Consider the following 26,163-nt stretch of genomic DNA (forward strand, 5'->3'; position numbering starts at 1 on the left):
AAAGGTCTGCAGCCCCTGGAACAATCAGATACTGCTATCCAGCGTTACCAGGGTGGGGCCACCCCAGTGCCCGCAGCACCCACTGCTCCTTCATTAACGGCTGAAACAAAGACGCAAACAGTGCTCCCTAGCGAGCTGGACAGCCTGCGCTCCGAAGTGCACCAGCTAAGTAAAACCTTGGCCACTGTCCTGAGCACCCTGCAGCTACAGACGGAGCCTGAGCCGGAAGGAAGGATCCTATTCGCCGACAGTCCTGAGGATGTCCCCTGGATGAGGAGAAGAAGGAGGACAACGCCACCCCGTAGGAGGACAACGCCTCCCCGGAGGAGGACAACACCACCCCGTGGGAGGATCAACGACCAACGTCGCCCTCCAGGAGACTTCGTCTGCTACCGCTGCCACAAGGCAGGCCACACAGTGCGGAACTGTCCTTTAAACGAGCAAACCCTGGGGCCGAGGGCCAACACCCAGGAGTAAAGCAACCAGGCCCATCAAGCTGGTACCACCGGTTCTTAGGAGGAAGGCCTTTCCTGTCCATCGTGCTGGATGGGATAGCAACACCTGCATTACTGGACACCAGCTCGCAGGTAACCATCATACCTGATGTCCTCTACAAAAGGTACTGGTCCATAGATGAACTCCACCCTACAGCCCCGAACCTCTCTGTGTATGCCTCTAACGGCCTTACTCTTAACCTAGTAGGGGTTAAGGACGTGACAGTGAAGGTGGGGAGAGCGGAACTAAAGGATCAAGGACTGATTGTAGTGGAGTCTAACCCTGGTGATACAGACTTGTATATGATACTTGGTACAAATATTGTTGGTAACTGTTTGGGAGAAGTGTTGTTTTTGCTCCAACAGATTGCTGACACTGCCAAACCAGGGAAGAGGAAGGTGCTCCAGAGAGAGATTCGAGCCCTCCTGTACCAGCAATAGGTAAAGCTAACAGGTAGTGAGATGGGTGATGTATGGGTGACAGACCCAATACCCATTGTGATTCCCCCGATGAGTGAAATGCTGATTTGGTGTAGGGCAGCAATAGGACTCAAGGGACAGAACTACCAGGCGGTAGTGGAGCCCATTAGCTCAGAGCACAGATCTACACTCTTAACTGCTAGAGGGGTAGTTGATGTACGCAATGGGAGGGTACCCGTACGTCTCTTAAATTATGGGGAGGGTGATGTTAAATTACCAAGATACGCCACTGTTGCCAGGTTGTATACTGTGAATGATGACGCCATACACGCAGTGGAATCCTTGACCCCACCAGATACAATGGAGGACAATGACTCCGAAGCTCAGCTGGAGGATTGGTGTCAACAGCTCCATGTTGGGACTGACACCACTCCTGTCCATCAAAAACAAGGTGTGCACAGGGTGGTCCAGGAATACGAACAGGTATTCAGGTACGTCAGTTCCTGGGACTGGTCGGGTATTACCGGAGGTTTGTAAAGGACTACACCAAGAAGACAGCGCCTTTGCAAGATCTCCTGGTAGGACAGTCCAACAGAGGCAAACCCCCCCCCCCCCTTCCAGTGGGGTAAAGAGCACGCTGAGTCCTTTGCAGTGATGAAAGAGATCCTGACTGGCAAAGAAATCCTGGCCTACCCTGACTACAGCCAACCTTTCCTGCTGTACACTGATGCCAGCAACGAGGGACTAGGAGCTGTGTTGTGTCAAAAACAGTATGGCAAAGAGAAGGTGATAGCCTATGCCAGCAGGAAGCTTCGTCCTACTGAGAGGAATCCAGAAAACTATAGCTCCTTCAAGTTGGAGTTCCTGGCCTTGGTCTAGGCCATCACTGAATGATTCAAGCACTACCTAGCCTCCACTAAGTTCACGGCCTATACTGACAACAACCCCTTGACACATCTAGAGACAGCCTAGTTGGGAGCCATGGAGCAGCGTTGGATGGCCCGACTGTCAAACTATCAGTTCACCATCAAGTACCGGGCAGGCCACAAGAACGCCAATGCTGATGCCCTATCCAGAATGCCTCACCAGTCGGACACTGAAGAAGAAGTGGATGACCTGGAGGAGGTTGAGCTACCTGCCTTCCACAGAAATGGGATGGTCCACGAGCAGCACACCTCCAGGAGGTATCGTGGTAAGACACTAAACCCTTTACCTCATCACAGTTGGAAGGAGACCCAGGACAGCGACCCGGTTGTCAGCCGTATCAAAGAACTGATAACCCAGGAAGGTTCCTCCCTGGAGAAGGATGCTCCTCCACAAGCCAAGCAACTGTGGAATGAGAGAAGCCGGTTGTTCATCTATAGAGAGAAGCTGTGCTGAAGGTATGTCAACCCTAGGACCCATGAGATGGTATGGCAGATTGTAGTGCCCAGGACAGACATCCAGATAGTGTTGGAGGCCTACCACTATCAAGCAGGGCACTTTGGCTGGAAGAAGCTGGAAACCCTCCTGAAGAGTCGGTTTTATTGGGTTGGAATGCAGAGTTCCATAGAGAGGTGGTGCCGGGATTGTGGACCCTGTAGTCTCAGAAGAAAAGACTACGGCAGCCAGAAAGCACCCTTGCAGTCCATCAAGACAACCCAGCCGCTGGAGATGGTCGCTCTGGATCACATCAAGCTGTCACCCAGCAGGTCAGGCTACTCCTATGCCCTGACCATGGTGGATCACTACTCCCGGTTCCTGGTGGTAGCCCCCATCAAGGATCTGACGGCAGAAACTGCAGCAATGACATTTCAAGCATACTTCTGCAGGCCCCATGGATTCCCGGATAATGTGCTGACGGATCAAGGCCCTGCCTTTGAAGCCGAGCTGTTCAAAGAGTTTTGCCATCTGTACGGGTGTAAGAAGATTCGGACTATGCCGTACCACCCTCAAACCAATGGTCTATGTGAAAAGATGAACAATATCGTCATAGACCTGCTGAAGACCTTACCTCTAGAAGAAAGGAATCAGTGGCCAGACAAACTACCTGACCTGGTAGATTTGTACAATCACATACCTGTGAGTTCCACCAATTGTACTCCAGCGTACCTCATGAGAGCAAGACCCGGAAAGTTGCCCATGGACCTGAAGCTTGGAGTGGTAGAGCCAGAAGCAGATATGTCCACTGAAGACTGGGATACGACTCGACAGGAGCAGTACAATAGAGTACAGTCCTGTGTCGAAGACAGTGTAAATAGGGTGAGAGATAAGCAGGAAGCACAGTACAAAAAGAGTGCACCCGCAGAACCCTTAACACCTGGAGAAGTTGTGCTGAAGTGAAAAAGAAGAAACCGCAAGCTGGACGATCAGTGGGAAAGAGAGCCTTACACTGTGTTGGATTCCAGGTTCGACAATAGAAAAACTTGTCTAATCAGTAAAGATGGAGGAAAAACAACTGCAACAGTCTCAAGAGACCACTTGAAGTTGTGCCCAGGTCTATTGAAGCCACGGGAAGAAGTACCTCTTATAGTGACTGAAGAACCCAAAGAAGATGTACTCCATACTGTCTTAGTAGATTTCCCAGCAGATTGGCCTCAACTGGATGGAGCTGTAATAATACCTGTGATGCACTTCTACCAACAGCCAGAAGACCCTCCACTGCAAGTAAGACCTGTAAGTGCCACAGAAGAGCCTGCTCAGGAAGAATCCCCGAAAGAAGATCACCGGTAGAAGCAGAGCCAGTAGGCCCAGTAACCAGTGTACTTGCCAGTCCCATAGAGAAGTTAAGACAGTTTTACAATTTACCCACACGTAGATCTGACAGAGTAGCAGACAGGGCAAACACAGACATCAACAACACCCCAGTACTACGTAGGTCAACACGCAGTACAAAAGGTCAGATCCCTGCCAGGTATAAGGAATAAGTAGAAATACCTGCAGTGTAAATAGTTACCCAGTTGTGCATTGCTTACTGTATTGTTTATTGTATGGACTGAAATTAAATATATGTGTTTATTTGATTACCCGTCAGGGTATAAAGACTTGTAGGCTGAGGACTGTGAGCAGCCCAAAAACTGTCCTGTACATAGTTGCACTCCCTGGAGTGCCCCTTAAGTGACCATGGAACAAAAACCCGTTTGGCGTGGCTGAAGACGTGGTCCAGCATCTGGATCACCTATGCCCTGTAGCCACCCCCAGGGCCTACATTGAGGGTTTTCAGGCGTGTCCCTCATGTTCTTTCATCGGTGAAATGGACACTAGGTTACGGAACTTACTGTGACTTAATTAATGTTATTATTATTATTATTGCTGTAATTCATAATTGTTATTTGTTAACTTGTTACAAAAATGCTTCCGTCCAGGAGTACTGAATTGTACTAGGGGGGAATGTGGCGCCATGCTACGCACGGGTCCAACAGAACCCAGTAGGGTGCATGGATGGACTTCTCCACCAGAGGCCCTCACACATTCACACACCTCCACCCTACCACCTCAGACCACCAGAGGGAGCCCGTTAGGGATATATATAGGGAGGGTGGAGCCAGGCAGCTGAGTTTAGAGTCAGACAAGGAGTTGGAGAGCGTGCTGACGCTGAGAGCAGCGAAGACGCAGCTCGTCTGCTGCTGCCGTAGTGAGGGCCCTGAGAGTGGCCGACGGCAAGGAGGAAAGTAGAGAGGAGTTGAAGGGGGCAGAGGAGCGTACCAGGCTCACCCCGAAATATACACCGGACACCGGGTCTGCTCCTACAGGGTTATTTACACCCAGTAGGGACCACCGGACACCTGGAGGACTACAAGTCCCAGGTCGACCAATGCTGACTACAGTACCAGGGCTAGGAGTCATGGAGGCCCCAGCGTTCAGGGAGAGTGATCTTCAAGAGAAGGCCCTACCACCAGGTCAGCAGGTGCAAGATAGAGAGAGAGGCAGTAATTAAGCCAGGCTTAGCTCCAGGCAGGTCAGAAGCTTAGCAAGTGGAAGCAACGGATCAGGAGGCCCTATACCCGCTCACTGGGGAGAGTCCAGAAGTGCACCCTGCCTACCGAGTACCCTGGACCATACCTGAATCTACACTAGTAAAGGTACCGAAGCGAACCCACATGTGAGTTTCCGTCATTTCTTCCTGAACCGTCCTGGCCGCCTCTCCCCTGCACCACCATCCATTACCCCACGCTGCCCTGAGGCCCGCTCCACCTGTGGGGAGCCGTTCCATCATAAGCTGCCCTAACATCTGCCTCAGAGGACTGCTCCGCAGCGGCGGCTCCCTTTAGCCACATTCCACAGGTGGCATCATGAACACTTTACAAATCCCTATAAATAATTCCCCTTTTTGTTGACATTCCTGGGCCACGGACCGGGCCAGCCACCGTGATATCCCCCACCGGCATCCAGAGACCCGGCTCCCAAGTACCCCACGGCTCTGGGGGCGAGTCACAGTACTCTTAATAAACCCAGCAGAAGATTTAAAGAGACAGTGTTCCTGTGTCTACCTCTGTATGCAGCTGAGTGAACCGATCTACTACAATACATATCATGTAGAGATGAGCAGTTTGATTTCTGTTGCCCTGATGTGGCATTGAGTCCGGTCCACCATAGCATTCTGTTTTTATTTCTGTGGATGGCACCTTGGATCTGGCATGTCAGGCGCCTTTGGCACTTACTAGGTTCTGTGGTGTGATACTTCATTACTTCACGGTGCAGCACACTTCATGGCATTGGGTAAGACCTAGTGACTAGACATCATCACATGACGCCATGATGTTGTGAAGTATGGTAAGTGCCAGAGGTGCTCTTGGTGCCAGGTACAAAAGTGAAGACCGGCTGTACTTCATAAAATGCTGGTAATTCATAAAAAATAGCAAACAGAAAAGGAAAAAGTTCAAAGCAGTTCTTACAAGTTAAATACAAAGAATTATGACGAGAGATTGTATAATTAAACAATCTTGTGGTTTATTGTTAAAAGCTACGATTACTACGCGTTTCGTGGACGTCCCGTCCACTTCCTCAGGTACATAGCTGATGTAGACCGATTTATCAAACGGTCTTATATACATAAAACTACACGTGGTGAAAAAAAAAAGGAGAAAAGCCCGCTGTTATTCTTGGCGCCAAGACCAACCAACGGTTTACAGAGAGACAGTGAAATTACTTATAAATAGATTAAATAAAATTATTGGTCGACTAATTACACTCTTATGCAGATAAAATGAAAACCATAGAACAAATAATTAAAATGACCTCTGAAATGTAATGATCCAAATGTTTTAAAACATTTATATTAAAGCACATGGGATAAAACATTTGTAGTTGATCGAGGACCGCAGTGTATGCGATCCCAAAGTCTACAGTCACACAGCCATCTCCTCATTCCCCCACTCTTTCCTACAACCTGCCCCCTTCTATTTACACTGCTACTGATAACACACATAATATACCTTTAGCAGACTAGTACGTCCCACGGAGACTAGTTTGCATTTTCTTCTCTTCCTTTAGTTCCCTGTCCTCTGTCAGTCAGCCGACGAGGTGTGAGATCCAGCACAGTGATCTGGAAGATCTTATCTTCAATACATTGTAATATACCAATCGTTCAGGAGTTTACACACTTGCGGTCCTCAGTCATCTCTACATGCCCGTCCTCCCTCCTTCCCCCCCTTTCCTCACTGACAAACACCTCATACCTAATACACCAGTAGCAGGCTTGCACCTTCTGCCATTCCTTCAGCTCTTGGTTTTCTGCCTGTCAGCCGACGAGGTGTGAGGTCTGGCAGAGCGGTCTGGACTCTCTGATCTTTCACACATGATACAATATAGCTAGGACTTTGGGATCGCATACACTGCGGTCCTCGATCAACTACAAATGTTTTATCCCATGTGCTTTAATATAAATGTTTTAAAACATTTGGATCATTACATTTCAGAGGTCATTTTAATTATTTGTTCTATGGTTTTCATTTTATCTGCATAAGAGTGTAATTAGTCGACCAATAATTTTATTTAATCTATTTATAAGTAATTTCACTGTCTCTCTGTAAACCGTTGGTTGGTCTTGGCGCCAAGAATAACAGCGGGCTTTTCTCCTTTTTTTTTTCACCACGTGTAGTTTTATGTATATAAGACCGTTTGATAAATCGGTCTACATCAGCTATGTACCTGAGGAAGTGGACGGGACGTCCACGAAACGCGTAGTAATCGTAGCTTTTAACAATAAACCACAAGATTGTTTAATTATACAATCTCTCGTCATAATTCTTCACTACGGAGGAGCGCGGATTTTTTACCAGCACCTACTTCATCCTACTACAGACTACCTACAAGATCCCTAGGGATTCTGTGCTGGCTGCAGCCCTTCGTCACTAATTCTTACATGAGTTGTGCATTTCACAACTCATTAAGGTGAGCACATTTTCTTTTTACCCACGTGGTTGTTGTTGGATAACAGCGCTATTGCGCCCCTATCTTTTTACTTATTTTAAGTTAAATACAAAGACATTTTAAAGACAGACTTAGGCTATGTGCCCACGATGCAGAAATGCTCCGGATTTTTTCCTGAGCATTTCTGCATCTCCCTGGCAGAAAAAACGCATGCAGATTGTACATGCGAATTGTACATGCCGATTGTACATGCAGATTGTACATGTGGATTGTACATGCGTTTTTCCTGTCAGGGACATGCTGATGTGTAGCGTTCTTCATTTGCATTTCCGCATGCGGGTTGACAAGTGCTTTCTAAGCGATTTTAGCATCACTTGGAAAGTGCTTGACAACTTGGTCACACTATATAAATCCATGCAAACGCATGAATTTATATAGTGTGACCCCAAAGAATGTCAAAAAATAAAAAAAATAAATCTATACTTACCTTCCGATGGCCCCCAGAGTCTTGCTTCGCTCCGTCCTGGCTTGCCGGCAGCTCGCGGTACACTGCACTGAAGGACCTGGCGTCACATGACTAAATGACGTCAGCGCAGGTCCTTCAGTCCACCGCGAGCTGTCGGCAAGCGAAGACAAGGAGACCGGGAGCCATCAGAAGGTAAATATAATATTTATTTTTTATTTTATTCTTTTTTTTACAGGATCTATGGTACCCGGGTCCAGAGGAGAGTCTCCTGTCCTCCACACCTGGGTACCATCCGCACATTGAAACGCATGGATTCCGCATGTACAGATCCAGTGATGCGGATTCCATGCGTTCCAATGCAAGTGAATGGCGGCGAAAACGCAGCGCTTCCGCAAAATAATTGGTAGTGCTGCATTTTTTTCCGCAATGATAATTCGCAGCGGAAATTTCCACAACATGCGCACAGCACATGCGGATTATCATTGGGGAACATGGCAGGGCTTCTACCATGCGTTTTTTAAGCGTTTCTGCAGCTTTTTTTGCCACTGCGGAAACGCTTAAAAAACGCATCGTGGGCACACAGCCTAAAGCTGCATTTACATTGCAAAATAGTCGTGAACGACCATTCTTAAAAACGCTTGTTTCATGACTATCTTGCAGTGTAAACAGGCTGCTGATACCTGATGAACAAGCAAAACACTAATTCATTGGGTGAAATGATCTTTCGTGCTGCTCTAAAGTTCATTGTTTTTGGCAGCACATCGTCCTCTGCTGCAAGCAGGACTCACTGGAGAGAACCATTACAGTCTATGTGCACTGAGCGATTTATTACAGATCATTTACTTTGGTCTGCCTGTGTTAACAGACTATTATACGGCCCCAGATTAATAAATGTTTACCAATTGGAGGTCATATTATGCTGCCAGTCGGTCCATGTAAGCAGACCCTTAAAATACGCTCCCACGTTGAATATATGGTGAGGTTTTGATCTGGGCCTATAAGGTAAATTAGGTTAGTTGTGTTTTTTTCATTGTGTTTTTGAGTGCATTTTTTTACATGCGTTTTTATCACGTTTTTGATGCTGATTTTTTTGCCTCTTTCCAGTATGTCATGTTTTAAATAAAGCTACTTTGTTTTTTATATTTTGTGGTATTTGGCTTTGACAAAACTTTATTGATACAGTCATGTGCGGTTTATATACATTTTTAGTGCATTTCCGCAGCAGAAACGCACTAGAAATGTAAATGCATTTTTTACCTAAAGCTCAGCGTACCTGCAAGAAAAATTGACATGTTGTGGATTTTAAAAACACACCACAGGTCAGTTTACACAATATAAAAAAATCACAGTGGGCAAGGGATTTCTATAAGTCCCATCCACTTTGCTGTAACTCTAATGCATCTCATTATTTGCAAACCGAAAATGCGCAGCGTCAAAAATTCTTTTTTTCTGCAGTAGCCACAGCAGGGGAATGTCTGGCTGGCTGTTGATGATTGCTCCAGAAATACTAATCTTAGAGGGGTTGCCTCTCGTGAGACAATCCCTTTAAAGTATTATTGCTATCTAATAAAGAGATGACGTATTGCTAGGATAGTCCATTACTTTATGATTGGTAGGAGTCTGACTTATGGAATTTCCAGCAACCATGAAACTGAAAGAACATCATCAGAAAATGACGACCTATTGCATAAATCAGGTTTTCATGTCACCAGAACCTGTCAAGGTTCTTGCAATCTGAACCATGGGCTAGCATGAATTAGAGAGTGGCTGGACAATTACAACTGTGCCAGTTGTAGCCAGTCGATGACCATGCATTATGGATGACTAGTGCAAAACACAGGTCCCCAACTGTTATTCCCAGCTCCTGTCCCCTAGACTGACAGGTCTCTCTGTACTCGCGCACATAGGGAAAGACCTGTCAGTCATAAGGAACAGAATGGGGAGAAGACGCAACGGGGGGGGGCTGGCCTCTTGAAATAGTCATCCAAGACACAAAGGGAGCGATTTGGCAAAGCTTTTTTGCCAGATTTCTGTAAAAAAAAACCTTTGAAAACTTGCATTCTTTTTATCCGCAACATGAGGTTGCTCAAAAAATGTGACTTTTGGTGTTTTCACACCATTCTTGCCACATCCCTTGGGGGCATGGTGACCCCCGTTCGTCAAATTCATGACCAACAGCAGCGTTCGCTACACCAAATAAGATTTGTGGCGAGGTGCACACAGAGGTGCACAGCACTGCGTGCCTCACCTGACTCAGAGGCCTGCGCCTCGTAATGAATCAGGAGCATCTGCTCCAACATGTCTCCCAATCAAGACCAGCGAGATAAACTCTGTAGCTTTACAGAGTAAAATATACATCTCTCTAATAACCTTCTAATTTATCTTGTCAGAGGTTCCCTTTAAATGTGTTTTTTTCAAAAATGTTATTTTTTAAATATATATATATTTCTCGTATATATATCACTTTATGTATTAAAAAAAAAGATTGATTCAGACTCTAATGAATTGCTTTGGAGTATTTAAACCTGTCATCGAGATGTTATGTCCCAAGCTATTAGCATTTATGTAAACGCGTTTTCATTCTGATTAATTCCTCATTTTTCTTGTGGAAATCCATTTTGCTGTTTTAGAGAAACCCATAATTGAAATTGTATACTAATGAGTTGCAAGTGCACTGGGTGAACCATGCACTTGCAGCTCTCTCCCTTCTCTGCCTCTTCCCCGACTGTTGCCTGCCTCCTGTTTCTTAGTGATAGGTAACTCATGTTTCAGTGACCAATCTCTAAGAGACAATAGGCAGGCAACAGATGGAGAAACGGCAGAGGAGCGAGAGAGCTGTAAGTGCAGGGTTCACCCTTACAATTTTAACAATGGATTTATCAAAAACAGCAAATTGGATTTCTGCAAGAAACGTAAGAATTTAATCAGCATTAAATTCATGTCATCAGTTTGGAGGATGAGCAAACTGTCATTGTGATTGGCATTGCCTCTCATTATAATCCTTTCTGTGATAATTAGAATGAAGTATAACTCAAGGAAATGGTCTAGTGTTTAATGTTGTTAGATTTCTTTTTTTTATTTATTAATGTAGATAATGATATCAAAAAGTGAAAAAAAATCAAAATGAACAAAAAAAAATATTTTTGAATGACACATTCTCTTTAACCAGACTAAAAGTGTCATCTCCTTAAATCCAAAATTACTGTTTGCTGCTTATAGTCACAAGTACAGTTGAACTTAAAAGTTCGAGGATCGTACTGAGCATTGGTGCTAAACGCCGAACACGGACTTCTCCGGGAGTCTGTTGCAATATTCAGAGTTTCGGTGGAAGTCCGAGAGGAGAGAGAGATTGTTTTAAAAGGGGTTTGGGTTCTGGTACAAGTTCGGGTACACTTCTGGTACTCGATCTGAACTTTGAAATAAAGTTCGGGTCCGGTACCAGAACCCGAACTTCCACAGATCCACTCATCCCTAGTCACAAGCTTCTGTCCAATAGAAAAGCTTCTCTGAAGAACAAACTGCTGCCCTTAATAAAACACTGTACAGACTAAGAAAATAATTTTGGAGCAGTTTTTTTTTAAAGATTCATGTTTACAAAAAATGGTGGAACAAGAATGTCATTGCCTAAATCTGAAAGCTAAACGCAAGCCACTTATCATAAAATAATAAAATACTATTAGAATGTAATCCTTTGAATTGAATGGGTTCACAATCCAAAAACAAAAGGCTGTGATCTGCTTTACACACACAGTACATGTATGCATGAATCTGTGAGAAGTGGACTGTATTTACACACTTCTAAAAGATATGTTATATGTAACTGATTTACTAATGACTCATCAAATGTTCTTGTCACTTCTCGTGTATGTGGTGCCTGGAACCATTCGCCCCATTGTTGAGTATGTTTGAAATAAGTGACCTGATCATTCTTCAGGCGGCTTCTGCTTGGAAGCCACCACTATCTTATATATAAATTTTTTTAAAAAAGACGTTGCGGCAAAGCTGGCGCACAAATGACAAAAAAACTTCAAGGATGACGCTTCAGGAAAAACACAGCCGGCATTTTCCTAAAGCGTCTTCTGCTTCAAAAACTCTATGGATATGCTGGTGTCTAAACAACGTCCTTAGCACATATCCTATGGGTTCGTGCAGGCGACCGTATTTTCTGTCCAAGTGTGATCCAGCAAAACATAGGATCGCACTCTAACCAATATTATTCTATGAGGCCTTGCACATGTCCGATTTTTTCCTCCGACCGAGTCTGTGCAAGGAAGAAAAATCGCAGCATGCATGATTTCCATCCGATATTCAGATTGCACTCAGCCATGCAAGTCTATAAAAAACCTAAAGAGATGAACTGGAATATAAGTTGGTGTGCATGCAGCGTGTAGGCACATGTTCACATAGGCCATTCAACAGTCAATTCTTAAGATAAAAACAAAATGAGCAAATACCCTGCAATAGAAAACAGCAATAGTGCATGAAAATAATATAGGATGCTTAGTTTACATAATTTTGATCGAAAAAACATAAAAGCTGCCCCACCGCGTCAAGGTGACCCTATTTGGAACGGTCCTAACCTCTAGTATTAAAACTTTACCATATGTCAAATGACGTAAATGTGAATAAGGGCTGAGCAGGACCGAGACTCTGACTAATGGACACCCAGCAGTGGGGAGCTATATCAACGTAATGTCCAGCTCAAAATAAAGGTAGGCCACATTTGAAACCTACACCATGTGCAGAAATCTGAAACAAAAAACCTAAAGAGATGAACTGGAATATAAGTTGGTGTGCATGCAGCGTGTAGGCACATGTTCACATAGGCCATTCAACAGTCAATTCTTAAGATAAAAACAAAATGAGCAAATACCCTGCAGTAGAAAACAGCAATAGTGCATGAAAATAATATAGGATGCTTAGTTTACATAATTTTGATCAAAAAAACATAAAAGTTGCCCCACCGCGTCAAGGTGATCCTATTTGGAACGGTCCTAACCTTTAGTATTAAAACTTTACCATATGTCAAATGACGTAAATGTGAATAAGGGCTGAGCAGGACCGAGACTCTGACTAATGGACACCAAGCAGTGGGGAGCTATATCAATGTAATGTCCAGCTCAAAATAAAGGTAGTCCACATTTGAAACCTACACCATGTGCAGAAACCTGAAACAAAAAACCTAAAGAGATGAACTGAAATATAAGCTGGTGTGCATGCAGCGTGTAGGCGTATGTTCACACTGGCCACTAAACAGAAAAACCCAAGATAAAAACAAAATTATCAAATACCCTGCAGTAAATAAATAGCAATAGTGCATGAAAATAGTACAGGGTGATTAGTTAACATAATTTTGATCAAAAAAAGTAAAAGCCATCTCACCACATCAAGGTGACCCTATTCAGGATGGTCAAAACCTCTACTATTAAAAACTTACCATATGTAAATGTGAATAAGGGCCGAGCAGGATCGCACTCAACCATGCAAGTCAATAAGTCCGTGGAAAAATTCTGACTGCAATCGGATGAATTACGAGTACGGTCCAATTTTCACAGACTGACAGAGTGGAGGAGATGGAGAAATTTTTTTCCCATCTTCTCCTAATCCCAAAAAAATTGGATCACATTCTGAGCATACTCTGATCAAACTCTGATCAGAGCGTGATCGGAGTGGGATTACCATAATCGGCCTGATTTTCTCGGATGAGAGAAAATACAGTTGTGTGATCCTAGCCTAACTGTGTAAGGCATGTTGCTGAAAATCAGAAATAATGATTGTGGCTTAGGAGAGGAATTGGTCTTAATTTTTCAGGCAGAAAATCGCATTCTAGCTTTCAAGCAGTCAGAAATGTGTCAAATGTATTAGGAGGTTTGCCTTTTTATAAATCAATTCTACTAAGTTTGGCACCATTCAATACAATTACACTCCAAAGTGTAATGCACAACTATATTGTAATATACTATATCCTAAGTCATTACGTTACTTGTATTATATTGTACTGCATACTGCATGTTATGTATGTTGGTTTCACCTTGCATTATGTAGTAGTGCATATGGATATATGGGCATCTCAATAGTTTAAGGCTATGTGCCCACGATGCAGAAATGCTGCATATTTTTTCCGCTTCTCCCTGGCAGGAAAAACGCATGCGGTTTTTACATGCGTTTTTCCCGCCAGGTAGAAGCATTTGTCAAGCATTTTTGCATGCATTTCTGCATGCAGGTTATCAAGCGCTTTTCCAAGCGATTTTAGCATCACTTGGAAAAGTGCTTGACAACTTGTTCACACTATATAAATCCATGCAACCGGCATGGATTTATAGTAGTGTGACCAAGTTAGTTAAAAAAAAGAATAAGAATGGTGAAAAATAAAAAAAAAAGATTATACTCACCTTCCGATGTCCTCCCGGTGTTTTCTCCGCTGCGTCCGGTGTCTTGGGCGGCTCGCGGTGGTGTGAAGAACCTGCGGTGACGTCATTGAGTCATGTGACAGGTCACATGACTTAATGACGTCATGGCAGGTCCTTCACAACACCGCGACCCATACAGCAGACCAGACGTAAGTATAATCTTTATTTTTTATTTTAAATTCTTTTTTTAACAGGTTCTATGGTACCCAGGTCTGGATGAGAGTCTCCTCTCCTCCAGACCTGGGTACCATCCGCACATTGAACCGTGTGATATCCGCTTGTGCAGATGCGGTAATGCGGATGTCACGCGGTCCAATGCAAGTCAATGGCGGCGATTACGCTTCGTGTCCACAAAATTAATGGACATGCTGCATATTTTTCCGCAGTGATAATCCGCAGCGGAAATTTCCGCAGCAAGTGCACAGCACATGCGGATTATCATTGGGGACAATGGGGCACGTATTACCAAGCGTTTTTTAAGCGTTTTCGCTGCGGAATTTCCGCGGTAAAAATGCTTGAAAAACGCATAGTGGGCACGCAGCCTTAGATTTCCCTTTCTGTCTTCAGTCCTCACCATTCATCAAAAGGTTTTCAACATCTATTGTATGGAAAAACACATGTCAATGTTATCAGTCTAGACATACAGTATGTACAGAAAAATATCATCTGTTGTAATTTGGATCAACATTGTGACCTTGGATGAACATGGTGTTACCTGTAGGAGCCTTCTCATGTCACATAAGATAACACCAGACATAAAACTGTCTCCACAGGAATCCATGGGACCTCTTTTGCTATCAGTTTCTTTCTAGATTTATGGAATATGCCAGAGATAAAAAAATAAAATAAATAAGTCTATGACAACACATGATTAAAAACAGACTAGCTGAATCCTTCTAAGCAACATGTAGAAACAGGACGTCTCTTTTCCCTGCACGAATTATCATTAGAACTACAATTCTACATCACTGCAAAATCCCTGGCAGCCCAGCTCCACCCCCTCTTCAACTCATGACCCAGCTGCTCTGCTCCTCCCCCTGCCAGGGACTTTGCAGTGATGTAGAATTGTAGTTCTAATGATGATTAGTGCAGGGAAAAGAGACGTCCTGTTTCTACATAGAGCTTAGAAGAATTCAGTTTGTCAGTTTTTAATCACATAATGTCATAGACCTAATGGAAATCAAAAGAATTAACTGGATAGAAAGGTAAAATGAACAATTGTAAGAACACAGTGCTATATAATATGATGACTGCAATATATTAAGAGGATATAGATTTTGATGGGAGAAGGAGTGCTTCTTTAAGCTTATCCAGATAATTGAGCTACTGTATGCTGAAGTAGGAATATGTAGAGAAAATGCAATATTATATACTGCTGGTGATTCATTACTTATTTAATTCAACAGGAAAATGGGCAAAGAAGATATGGAGGTCCTCCTCCTGGGTGGGAAGGACCACCTCCTGAACGAGGATGTGAGATTTTTATTGGCAAACTTCCCCGTGATCTTTTTGAAGATGAACTTATACCATTATGTGAAAAGGTAAAGTAATAAGCCATGAACTATGGGCAACCATGTGATCAAAATATCTAGTGCATAGAGAAATGAACGCACTGGCTGATGTTTTGTTTATAAAATGGTTTATAGGTTCAATTCCCATGATATCTGCTTACACTATGAAGTTCTAAGGATTCTAGTCAAGATATGAGATATCCATGAAATATGTGATGAACCAAAGCCTTGTGCTCCAAGGCTACCTATCGTAGCTCAACGCGAATATCTGTATTGGTCATATATGAAGAGAGATCTTCCAAACCCATTAACAACAGAATAGTTTCCTTTATCGGTCCCTTTATATAATGAAAGGTACAATTATTTATAAAGATTTTCAACATATAGGGCTCGATTTATTAAGTATGTCGTATCAAATGCAAGACTAAATGATGGGCGTGCCAGAGTTACAAGTGCCTAATTTATTAAGAAGCGCATGTCACTTAATGAATTAGGCACATCTTATCACTGCCGTCCACCTCGGGGACTGCAGTATGTTTCTGGCATGTAGTGTGCCCGTGCCTCGCGCGACCAATCCTCTGCCCACTTTGGCGGATCTGCTCGGTACTGGTGTGAAAATGCCAAAAGTCACAACATTTTTAAGTTGTGCAAAAGTATTGCGACTTTTTAAAGTGTTTTCACCAGATTCGGAAATACGTTGATGAATCGAGGGCAAAAATTAAAAGTTCAACTGTGAATTATTAAAGAACTCCCATGTATATTTTTTATTAAATGTGTGTATATGCGCATGTAATGTAATGCGAATGTATTTTATAGACTCCCCTTCCGCTGCTCTCTTCAGTTATCCAATGCCGTTCTTCTGCTCCTCTCAGTGATGTCACCTCTCTGCAGACGTCAGAGACATCTCGCTGCATGACTTTGCGCTCTGAGTGACCTGGAAGTGGCTTTTACAATGTAAGTCTATGGAGCATCACAACGAGGCACCATAGACATACATAATAAAGGAGACTTCCGGCTTACACATGGCGCAAAGAGTGAACTGGCTAGTAGCAACTACAGTGCTGTCACTGAGAAGCAGAGCAGAACGGCGCCTCTGCGTGACAGCGCGGCAAATCTGGGATGTTCGTGAGCGGAGCTGATTTTTTGGCACGAACAAGCCGGAACCCCGAACACGAACCCGAATTTGAAATGCCGAACAAATTCACTCAACACTATAGTACTTAGGAGGTGTTTTTTTATTTTGCTTTTTTAGAGAGGTATGTTGACCAAAAAATACGAATGTTTTAATTTCTTTTCTTTATGGTGTTTACCATATGAGTAAATTCATTTTATATTTTAATATACCAAACTTTTATGATATGTTTTTTTACATTTTTGTTGATTTTAAATTGGGGGAAAATGGTGCTACTTCAAATTTTATGTTACTGTATTTAAATTTTCTTTATATTTTTAAAAAACTTTTTTTCAGTTTCATTAATGGACGTGAATTTGTGAGTCTGATCGTTAATTCTATATAGTACAATACCACAGTTTTGCTGTACTTACTGAAAGCATAGATCTCCAATTAAGCTCATCCTGTAGATGAGCTTTAAAGGACAACCAAATGGCAATGACATGAGCCTTTAGAATGCCCCCGTCTGCCATGGTAACCCATTGTTCCCTGTGAACATGTAGTAGCCAACCAATGAGAGCCTGTGCATGCATACCCTGGTAACCATTATATTTAAATGCCACTGTCCATGATTGACAGCAGCATCTAAATGGCTAACAGCAGCGATCAGAGCTGAGCTCCGGCCACTGCTGTTTGAGACAGATGCCGGTTGTGTAACAGCCAGCATCTATTGCATGTTTGGGGGAACTCTGCTCCTGAGCCCCCTACAAACACGGTGAACCCAATGTTTACATGTACAGTATTTAATTTTGCACTAAGGGTTTAAGAATATTAGGAATTTAAGCTGTTTCTTTCCAGTGAAGATGAAATGAATTAATGTTTATTTGTACATGTAATTTTATTTTGGCAGATAGGAAGAATCTATGAAATGAGAATGATGATGGACTTTAATGGAAATAATAGGGGATATGCTTTTGTAACGTTCACTAACAGACAAGATGCCAGAAATGCAATCAAACAGCTCAATAATTATGAAATTCGGTAAGTATATCGCTTTTAAAATAACTTTATAAAAAATATTTTTTTTAAATATGTGAGTTTTTCATGAGGGATTGATGCCTGTTGATTTCTTTACATATACACTGTACATTAAGCCCTTAAAACTGCATGCACATAAAAATGATTTGGCCCCTACCTAAGATCATTACTTGGGACCCAAAGACTATATAGCACATCTGGATCATCTAGGGATTGGGCAGTGTAGCCCCAATTACATTTTTTTTAATAAAATCTATGTAATTTAAACCATTTAATCACTGGAGAGTTTACGCCATTCCTAGACTTACATTGGTAAACTTTTATTTTTGTTTGCATTGACAAATTTAAAGAGCTGTAACTTTTTGGAATCCCGCTATTTTTGAGACATATAACATTTTGATTAACTTGTATTTATGTAATCTGTTATAACTGCTGGCCATCATGTGTTGCACAGGATATACCAGTATAATAAAGGCTACATGACATTAAAACAAGTTTTTTGGGGGCAGTAATGTATTTCTTTGAGTGTCACACATTGACTGAGGTATGACTATAGTAAAATATTTGAAAATTAGTGATATAGAGGAAGACACCAAAAAAGTAATTTATCAATAATTAGAATAATTAGAATAATAATTAGAATATTAGAACTACTTAAAATCGGATGGTTTTTTTTGCAGTAATGGGAGATTGCTTGGGGTCTGTGCCAGTGTGGACAACTGCAGATTATTTGTTGGTGGAATCCCAAAGACCAAAAAGAGAGAAGAAATCTTAGTTGAGATGAAGAAGGTCACAGATGGTGTGCTAGATGTTATTGTCTATCCCAGTGCTGCCGATAAAACTAAAAATCGCGGGTTTGCCTTTGTAGAATATGAAAGTCACCGAGCGGCAGCTATGGCAAGACGGAAATTATTACCAGGTGGGCTAAAGGACCATGTTATTTATAGCAACGACAAAAAATGTATGAGTTTAAACACGTACATGAAAGAGAAACGTAAGATTGGCTATATAATGTATATTACGTTGTATTGTGCTTTATGTGCCGGATACAACAGAAGGAGACTAGATCTGTTCAAAATCGAATCTGTCTACCTTACATTTTAAAGGCTATGGACACTTGACATTGTCCAAGGCAAGGGATGATCCATCTTGGACAATGTCATTGTGTTTGAAGTTCCCCCAATAAAATACTCACAAGTGTCATTTTATGGTGTCACTTTGCAGGACGTATTCAGTTATGGGGTCATCCAATAGCAGTGGATTGGGCAGAGCCAGAAGTTGAAGTTGATGAAGATACAATGTCATCAGTTAAAATTTTATATGTACGAAACCTTATGCTCACAACAACAGAAGAGGCAATTGAAAAGGAATTTAATAACATCAAACCCGGTAATATACCTTATGACAATAATTACTTATAAATGTCCATTAAATTATTATGAATGAGGTTAATTTTTCCATTGCCCTGTGGAACATCCTAATGCACCATTATTTTTCCATACTCCAACTCTTGACACTGACTAGTAATAAAATTACTATAACTTCTGAAGATGGACTGTAAGGTCTGGGTGAAGCTTATAGTATTTCTGCGTAGAATGTACATATTTTGCCAAAGTGAATTCTAGTGATCTTGGCTGACATCTATTATTGAATATCTTAAGAGATTGATGAGGACTAGTGATGTGCGAACGTGCTTGGATAAGGGGTTTTCCAGGCACGCTTGGGTGCTAACCGAGTATCTTCGGTGTGCTCATCAAATAGGTTTGCGTCGCTGCAGCTGCATGTCTTGCAGCTGTTCAGCACCTGCAAAACATGCAGGGATTTGCCTAACAAGCAATCCCTTCATGTGTTCCGGCTGTCGAACCGCTGCGAAACATGCAGCCGTGTTGACTTGAACTTATTTTTCAAGCGCGCCGAAGATACTTGGTTAGCACAGAGCGTGCTCGGGTAACACCTGATCCAAGCACGTTCGCACATCACTAATGAGAACCTATCATGGAAGAGATCCATAAACAGAGAACACATTTAGAGAAATGTCTTGAGTTGTAGGATCCTTTATTACTGACCAACAAGTCGTTCTGCATAAAAACAGCCAAATACTGTTTTAGCATTTAATCTACAGTTCTTAAGTTAAAAATGTTAAAACTTTGAACTGTGAACCCTGAAACTTGATAAATCTGTAGGTAATAAAATGGTTATTGACATGCTTTTCGAATCAACTAAAGAGATAGCGATGAAGTCAAAAGCTTTGTAATTCCTGTCTGACTTCAAAGTCCTGTTCTTGTACTTGGCCAATGAGTTATTTTTACAGCTCTAGAAGAATAAATTCAGCAATAATTTCTAAGCATTTTGACTGAATGAAGCATATCCAACACGTTCAATGTATTTGAGTGACTGGATCACTTTGTTAATGTAATTAATTAGTGTACGTGTAAGGTCTGCTGATGACCCATCAGCTTGGAAAGAGATGTAAGAGGTAGTAGGTAATGGTCTATTGGTCTGATTATATTTTAAGGAAAAGTTTCTAGATAGTAGAAGTGTTGTAATATAAGAGAAGCTCAATCAGAAACCACAGCAATGCAATGACCTGGGTTTCCTTGCTAGGTTTATTGAAGACCTTGTTAAACTGGATTATTAATAACAGGCTATAATTCCATATGCATTTTAGTTACATTTCATATTTAATACAGGGTGATTAGAAAAAGAGAAAGTAGTGTGAGACCCATCAGGGTCCATAGAAAATCAGCTCACCCATGGATAAATGGATCCCTATTGCACTATCTTGTAGTATTGCAAGGTCCCACCATGAAGAAAATTCTTCTTTATTTAAAGTCCATTAAAATACACTAATATTAACCCCTTAACAACATTAGACGTACTAATACGCGTCTGTGCCCTGGGACTTAAGAGCCAGACCCGTATTAGTACGTCATGGCGATCTCGCGCGCACACAGGCTGTGCGGGCGCGATCGCCGCCGGGTGTCAGCTGATTGTCACAGCTGACACCCGGTACTATGTGCAGGGAGCAGTCACGCACTGCTCCCAGCACATTAACCCCCGCGATGCTGCGATTGAAGTCGATCGTAGCATTGCGGTGGCAAGGGGAGGTGATCGCAAATACTCACCTCCTCTTCCGGCTTCCAGCGCTGTCTGCTGTGGCTTCCAGGATGTTGCCATGACGACCCGATGTCGTCATGACAACATCCGGGTCACCAGACAGCAGTAAGATTTTTTGGACATGCGCAGTGCATCTCCAAACAATCTTCTCCCTGTCCAGCGCTGAGAGCCTGCATGACGCAGGGATGGTGCTGCATTCCTGTGCCATGCAGGCGATCAGAGAAAAAAAAGTGAAAGTCCCATAGTGGGACAAAGTAATAAAGTATAAAAACTATCAGAAAGTGAAAAAAAAAAAAAATATTAAAAAAATATTTAAAAAAATTAAAAAAATAATCCACCAAAAATAAAAATATAATGTAACCATCAATAAATATTATTATAAAAAAAAAAAACAATAAAAGTGCACATATTTGGTATCGCCGCGTCCGGAACAACCTGACCTATAAAACTGTCCCACTAGTTAACCCCTTCAGTGAACACGGTAAAAAAAAAAAAAAAAAACGAAGCAAAAAACAATGCTTTATCACCATAACGCCAAACAAAAAATGGAATAACACGCAATCAAAAAGACAAATATAAATAAAAATGGTACCGCTGAAAACGTAATCTCGTCCCGCAAAAACAAGCCATGATACAGCTCCATCAGCCAAAAAATAAAAAAGTTATAGCTCTCAGAATAAAGCTATGCTAAAAAATTATTTTTTCTATAAAATTGCTTTTATTATGTAAAAGTGCAAAATATAGAAAAACTATATAAATGTGGTACCGCTGTAAACATACTGACCCGAAGAATAAAGCTACCTTATTAATTTTACCACACGCGGAACAGTATAAAAAAAATAAAAAAAAAAACAATTCCTGAATTGTTGGTTTTTCTTTATTCTGCCTCCCAAAAATCGGAATAGAAAACGATCAAAAAATGTCACGTGCCTGAAAATGGCACCAATAACAACGTCAACTCATCCTGCAAAAAACGAGCCGTCACATGGCTGTCTGTCAAAATCTGGAAAAGTTATAGCTCTCAAAATATGGCGATGCAAAAACTAGATTTTACAAAAAATGAGTCTTTTAGTGTGTGACAGCTGTCAATCATAAAAACCCCATATGATTCTGGTATCGCTGTAATCGTACCGACCCGAAGAATAAAGTCGTCTAATCACTTATACCGCACGAGGATCGGCGTAAAAAATAAATTCTCGGGTTAGGGTTGGGCTAGGGTTAGGGCTGGGTTTGGGGTTAGGGTTGTGATGGGGTTGGGATTTTTTTCAAAAGTAAGAAAAAAAGATGATGATATGGTGACTAGTGTTGAGCACTAGTGCTCGCTACTTGAGTTTGCATCGGGTGCTCTGGTATGCATTGAGTATCTTGGGTATTTGAGTGACATGCTCGAGTCTCTACCCCATATGCTTCGCGGCCAAAAAAACTTTGCGGGGATTGCCTGCCATGCACGAGCGATCCCCGCATGTTGTTTTTTGGGTGTCTAATAACAGTGAAACATGCGGAGCAGGGACTCGAGCATGTCACTCGAGCACACGCTGTACATGGTGCATACCTGAGTACCCGATGCAAACTCAAGTAGCGAGCACTTGCGCTCAAGACTAATGACAACTTATTCAATATGATGACCTAATGTTATCAAATTCTGTGTCGTACCTCTGGGTTCAAAATGTTCACTATACACCTTAATAAAATCCTTGAGGGGTATAGTTTCCAAAATGGGGTCACTTGTGGGGGAGCTCCACTGTTTAGGCACATCAGGGGCTCTCCAAACGCGACATTGTGTCCGCTAACAAATTGAATGGAAAATCGGCTCAAATTGTTAGCGGACGCCATGTTGTGTTTGGAGAGCCCCTGCGTGCCTAAACATTGGAGCTCCCCCACAAGTGACCCCATTTTGGAAACTAGACCCCCCCAAGGCACCTATCTAGATGCATAGTGAGCACTTGGAACCCCCAGGTGCTTCACAAATTGATTCGTAAAAATGAAAAAGTGAAAAAAAAAAACACTTTTTCATTTTTATGAATCAATTTGTGAAGCACCTGGGGGTTCCAAGTGCTCACTATGCATCTAGATAGGTGCCTTGGGGGGTCTAGTTTCCAAAATGGGGTCACTTGTGGGGGAGCTCTAATGTTTGGGCACACAGGGGCTCTCCAAACGCAACATGGTGTTTGCTAAACATTTGAGCCGACAATTTGTTAGTGGATATCATGTTGCATTTGGAGAGTCCCTGTGTGCCCAAACATTGGAGCTCCCACACAAGTGTCCCCATTTTGGAAACTAGACACCCCAAGGCACCTATCTAGATGCATAGTGAGCACTTGGAACCCCCAGGTGCTTCACAAATTGATTCGTAAAAATGAAAAAGTGAAAAAAAAAACACTTTTTAATTTTTATGAATCAATTTGTGAAGCACCTGGGGCTTCCACGTGCTCACTATGTATCTAGATAGGTGCCTTGGGGGGTCTAGTTTCCAAAATGGGTTCACTTGTGGGGGGGGCTCCAATTTTTGGGCACACAGGGGCTCTCCAAACGCAACATCGTGTCCGCTAACAATTTGAGCCGACAATTTGTTAGCGGATACCATGTTGCATTTGAAGAGTCCCTGTGTGCCCAAACATTGGAGCTCCCCCACAAGTGACCCCATTTTGGAAACTAGACCCCCAAGGCACCTATCTAGATGCATAGTGAGCACTTGGAACCCCCAGGTGCTTCACAAATTGATTCATAAAAATGAAAAATTGTTTTTTTTTTCACTTTTTCATTTTTACGAATCAATTGTGAAGCACCTGGGGGTTCCAAGTGCTCACTATGCATCTAGATAGGTGCCTTGGGGGGTCTAGTTTCCAAAATTGGGTCACTTGTGTGGAAGCTCCAATGTTTAGGCACACAGGGGCTCTCCAAACGCAACATGGTGTCCTCTAATTATTCAAGCAAATTTTACAATCAAAAAGTTAAATGGCGCTCCTTCCCTTCCGAGCCCTGCCGTGCACCCAAACAGTGTTTTTTCCCCACATATGGGGTATCTGCGTGCCCAGGGGAAATTGCACAACAAATTTTGGGGTCCATTTTTTCTTGTTACCCCTGTGAAAATAAAAAAAATTGAGTCTAAAGTAACATTTTTGTGAAAAAAGTTAAATGTTCATTTTTCTCTTCCACATTCAAAAAATTCCTGTGAAGCACCTGAAGGGTTAATAAAGTTCTTGAATGTGGTTTTGAGCACCTTGAGGGGTACAGTTTTTAGAATGGTGTCACTTTTGGGTATTTTCTGTCATAAAGACCTCTCAAAGTGACTTCAAATGTGATGTGGTCCCTAAAAAAATGGTTTTGTAAATTTTGTTGGAAAAATGAGAAATCGCTAGTCAACTTTTAACCCTTATAGCTCCCTAACAAAAAAAAATGTTGGTTCCAAAATTGTGCTGATGTAAAGTAGACATGTGGGAAATGTTATTTATTAACTCTTTTGTGTGACATATCTCTCTGATTTAAGGGCATAAAAATTGAAATTTTGAAAATTGCTAAATTTTCAAAATTTTCGCCAAATTTCCGTTTTTTTCACAAATAAACGCAAGTGATATAGAAGAAATTTTACCACAATCATGAAGTACAATATGTCTTGAAAAAACTGTCTAGAATCAGGGGGATCCGTTGAAGCGTTCCAGAGTAATTACCTCATAAAGTGACAGTGGTCAGAATTGTAAAAATTGGCCTGGTCATTAACGTGCAAACTACCCTCGGGGGTTCAGGGGTTAATAACAACAGACGCCTTTCTGACTGATATCCTTATTCATTGCATACATGTTACTAACTGGGATCCCAAGTTTATAGCATGCATTCTAGTGAAATCACATATTCCACACCCATTGTGCAAATGAGAAGGTTATTTAACCCCTAGCTAGACAAACTTGTTTACATGCAATCAATAAAAAAAAATATTTTTTAAAAAAAATTCCTTTTTTTTTTTTACTAAAAGATGGTACAAAAGATAAAGTAACATCAGTGGTAATGTGACTGAAAATCAAACCAAAACTTGCCTTTAGCAACCAATCACATCACAGCTTTCATTCTTCAAGAGCCAAATTTAAGATGTGCTTACATAGTGTGAGACAAGATGGCGACATCGAAGGGGAAAAAAAGCGTTTTGCATGTTGGACGGGGTCTTTTGTGACAGTGCAGCGAAACTTTCAAAACTAATTTTTCTAAATATTCTCTACATAGAAATTGCATTTTGCGTTGTGTGAAGCAAATCAGGACATGTTAAGGATTGGCTTGTGCCACAGACAGAGGAAGATCTGTCAAATTTAGTCTATCAACAGGATGATGTACCTCAACATTTCCATTTGGATGTTTGCCGATACCTGAATGAAACTCTACTGAATGTTGGATCGGCCACAGCGGAAACGATTCTGCAATGTTGCGCTGGTCTCCACAATCATTAGATCTAACACCCTCTGACTTCTTTCTGTGGGGCTCAATCAAGGTCTCAGTGTATCTGGCCCCCCGCAGCCATAGCATCTGAACGACCTGTGGAACGCATCACTGAAACAGAGGAGTCAACATCTGAGGATATAATGGCAGAACTGGACTACTAACTAGACATCTGCCATGTCACCAAAATAAATCACTTTGACCATTTGTAGTGTATAGATAAAACCTGGATAGATAGTGAGTGTTTTCAAGTTAATTAATTAGTGTTTTTTTCTCTTCATTATGAATACAGGGGGTATAATTTTGCACCATCATTTTTGAATCACCCTGTATAGAGTCAACATAGTCTATTAATGTCATCAATCACACATTAATCCACTTTCAAACAGTCAAAATGTGGCCACAACACCTGGACTTAACATTGTTTGACTGAGTTGAGTTGTGCTCATCTAAGTTTGGTTCAGGTGTACCACAGGATGTCTGGGTGATGCACCTGTAGTATCAACACTATAATGCCTTTCATTATGGTCTAGGATCATATTTATCGTATTTTAGTATGCATATAATTACACTAACCCCTTATTGTTCTCACATTACCTGGTGCTGTAGCTGTAATAATACAGATCATAAATGAGGCCATAACATACCATATTTTTGGAATTTTGGAGGACACCACAGTAACCAGCACAAACAAGGGGAAAACATGCAGAAATGGCGACAGTGGTAGATGCTGAGCTACCATGCTGCACTTTAATAAAACCTAAGGACTTCATAGTTATACTCTTTAATTGTATCCCTATCCTGATAGAATGCATAAGTA

The 26,163-nt window shown here is 41.9% G+C and overlaps 1 protein-coding gene across 3 annotated transcripts in view; it reads left to right on the forward strand.

Moving 5' to 3' along the window:
- The window catches only part of A1CF (APOBEC1 complementation factor), a 91,807-nt gene that overhangs the window by 30,862 nt on the left and 34,782 nt on the right, over window positions 1-26,163 (forward strand). For all 3 annotated transcript variants that reach the window (XM_073685494.1, XM_073685495.1, XM_073685496.1), the window contains 4 exons: window positions 15,548-15,682; window positions 17,674-17,804; window positions 18,482-18,720; window positions 19,026-19,190. In XM_073685494.1, coding sequence (XP_073541595.1) covers window positions 15,548-15,682; window positions 17,674-17,804; window positions 18,482-18,720; window positions 19,026-19,190 — 670 coding nt within the window. The remainder of the gene's footprint in view (window positions 1-15,547; window positions 15,683-17,673; window positions 17,805-18,481; window positions 18,721-19,025; window positions 19,191-26,163) is intronic.

The sequence above is a fragment of the Phyllobates terribilis genome, unplaced genomic scaffold (genome assembly GCF_046119375.1).
Source record: "Phyllobates terribilis strain yellow unplaced genomic scaffold, ASM4611937v1 Scaffold_5__5_contigs__length_657084704, whole genome shotgun sequence".
Taxonomy (NCBI): domain Eukaryota; kingdom Metazoa; phylum Chordata; class Amphibia; order Anura; family Dendrobatidae; genus Phyllobates; species Phyllobates terribilis.